Raw genomic sequence first — 1,740 nt, forward strand, 5'->3', positions numbered from 1 at the left:
ACAGAATGGAGGTGTATTGCAGCAGTTTGTCATCAGTAAAAACACACTTGATTTTAAAACCTTCCTTCCTTATTATAGCTCATTTGCAGAGTTCAAGACCTTATCTTTCCCTTGATACCTTTGTATGAACCATACTGCAAATTTAACTAAATTAAATTTCCTTTTAACTCTAATATCTATGTTACCGGTTAGGCTCAAATTAAGCACCGCCTACTAGATAGTAAGGCTAGGCTGCAGTTACTGATAAAAAAAGCTTCATTTTTCTCAATTTTTCTGCAGTTTATGACACCTCCATTTGTTGCATACAAACTTGTTTGTAAGCATCTACAGTTTACAAGATTCTAACTGCTTTGTCTGGAGAGCAGTACTTCAAGTAAGTTGATGCTGTAAGTGATTTTTAAACTATCACATCTCAGAAATTAAGAATTTAAGACAAATTTCATTAAAAAACTTTCAATCTATTGTTTGATGTGTTCTAATGGCTTATTATTTTTGTCATGAATGTGCTGCTTATAAATCAGACAACATTATCATTATTTATCAACATTGTTGACTTATGCTACTTCTGAGAAGACAGGTAAAGGAGTAAACTGACAAAAAACAACTTTTAAAAAGCGTTTTAGTTGACAGTGGGACTCCTCAGGACCTGCAGCAAGGGTTTGAAAAGATAGCAGAAGATGAAAAAAACACACACACACATACACACTGACAGGATGGTTGCAGTACCTTCGCCTTTACACCTACGGTTTGTGTGAGTGTAATAACTCACTTATTAATCTAGAACAAGTTTTTGATGTTGTAGAATACCTTTTTGAAGAAAATGTCTCTCCTATGAAATGTAAATTAATTTATAACATGTACACATACAACTAACTGCATGTAACTAAGCTATCAGTGTAGTAAGAGCAATTAGCAATAGAGCTTGAAGGACAAGTGTTACTTGAACCAAAACATGTATCACCTGATGTACTATACATGTTAGTACTCCAGATTGGCTGACTTGTATTGCCATATCTGTAAAAATTAAATTTTAACAATATTTAAGTACATATAGATCATTGTTTACATTGAATCATATTTTCTTAAACCAGAGTCATATCCAAGCTGCCTACAAATAGTATTAGCATCACTTGCACTAAATCCAATGCTGCATATTGTCCCCCACTGTCCATTACAATAAACCTCAACACGTCCTTCATTAGAATAATATCCACCCTGAAGACGTACCATACCAGCATATGGGTTGCTGTTCCATATCCTAGTGGTATCTGTATTAATTAATACATAAAACATGCACAAATATACTGAACAACTTACAGCAGAATACAGTGGCATCATAACTGTTACTAGCACCACAATCACTGTCAATGATAGTAGAGTAGGTACATTGAGCAATAGATAAATAGCTGCTACTGACACAGTTAACCTCATCCCATTTTATTGAAAGATAGTCTGTACCATAACTACAAAACAGTGACCATAATTATTGCTACCACAAATTAAAACACACCTGACACTACCAGCTCTAGAGTAGCTTGAAGCTCCAGTGTATCCCAACTGATGACAAATGACATCAGCTGCAGCTGACTTATAATAAGCATCATCACAAATATTACCCCATCCATTATAATAGACCCTGATTGTGCCATAGTAATATAAATTTGATGAAATATTGTAACGAGACAATATAATAGCTCCATTAGATATAGAGTTTGAATCTACAAATTGAAAAGAGGACTA

The 1,740-nt window shown here is 34.1% G+C and overlaps 1 protein-coding gene across 1 annotated transcript; it reads right to left on the bottom strand.

The window, feature by feature from the left end:
• Positions 1-869: 869 nt before the first annotated feature.
• LOC109589684 (lysyl oxidase homolog 2-like) lies at positions 870-1,260 on the bottom strand. The gene is made up of 2 exons (XM_020005729.1): positions 1,067-1,260; positions 870-1,014 (listed from the first exon to the last, which is right to left on the bottom strand). The coding sequence occupies exons 1-2, from the start codon at positions 1,228-1,230 to the stop codon at positions 870-872; spliced, it is 309 nt and encodes a 102-aa protein (XP_019861288.1). The 5' UTR covers positions 1,231-1,260.
• Between the last annotated feature and the right edge of the window lie 480 nt (positions 1,261-1,740).

The sequence above is a fragment of the Amphimedon queenslandica genome, unplaced genomic scaffold (assembly GCF_000090795.2).
Source record: "Amphimedon queenslandica unplaced genomic scaffold, v1.1 AMPQUscaffold_11019, whole genome shotgun sequence".
Taxonomy (NCBI): domain Eukaryota; kingdom Metazoa; phylum Porifera; class Demospongiae; order Haplosclerida; family Niphatidae; genus Amphimedon; species Amphimedon queenslandica.

What these genes read in the sequence shown, in the direction of transcription:
- LOC109589684 (XM_020005729.1), bottom strand. Translation starts at nt 1,230, where the DNA reads ATGGTACGTCTTCAGGGTGGATATTATTCTAATGAAGGACGTGTTGAG. An exon ending in TTAAGAAAATATGATTCAAT is followed by an intron (nt 1,015 to 1,066) that starts GTAAACAATGAT and finishes TAATTTTTACAG; the next exon opens with ATATGGCAATACAAGTCAGC.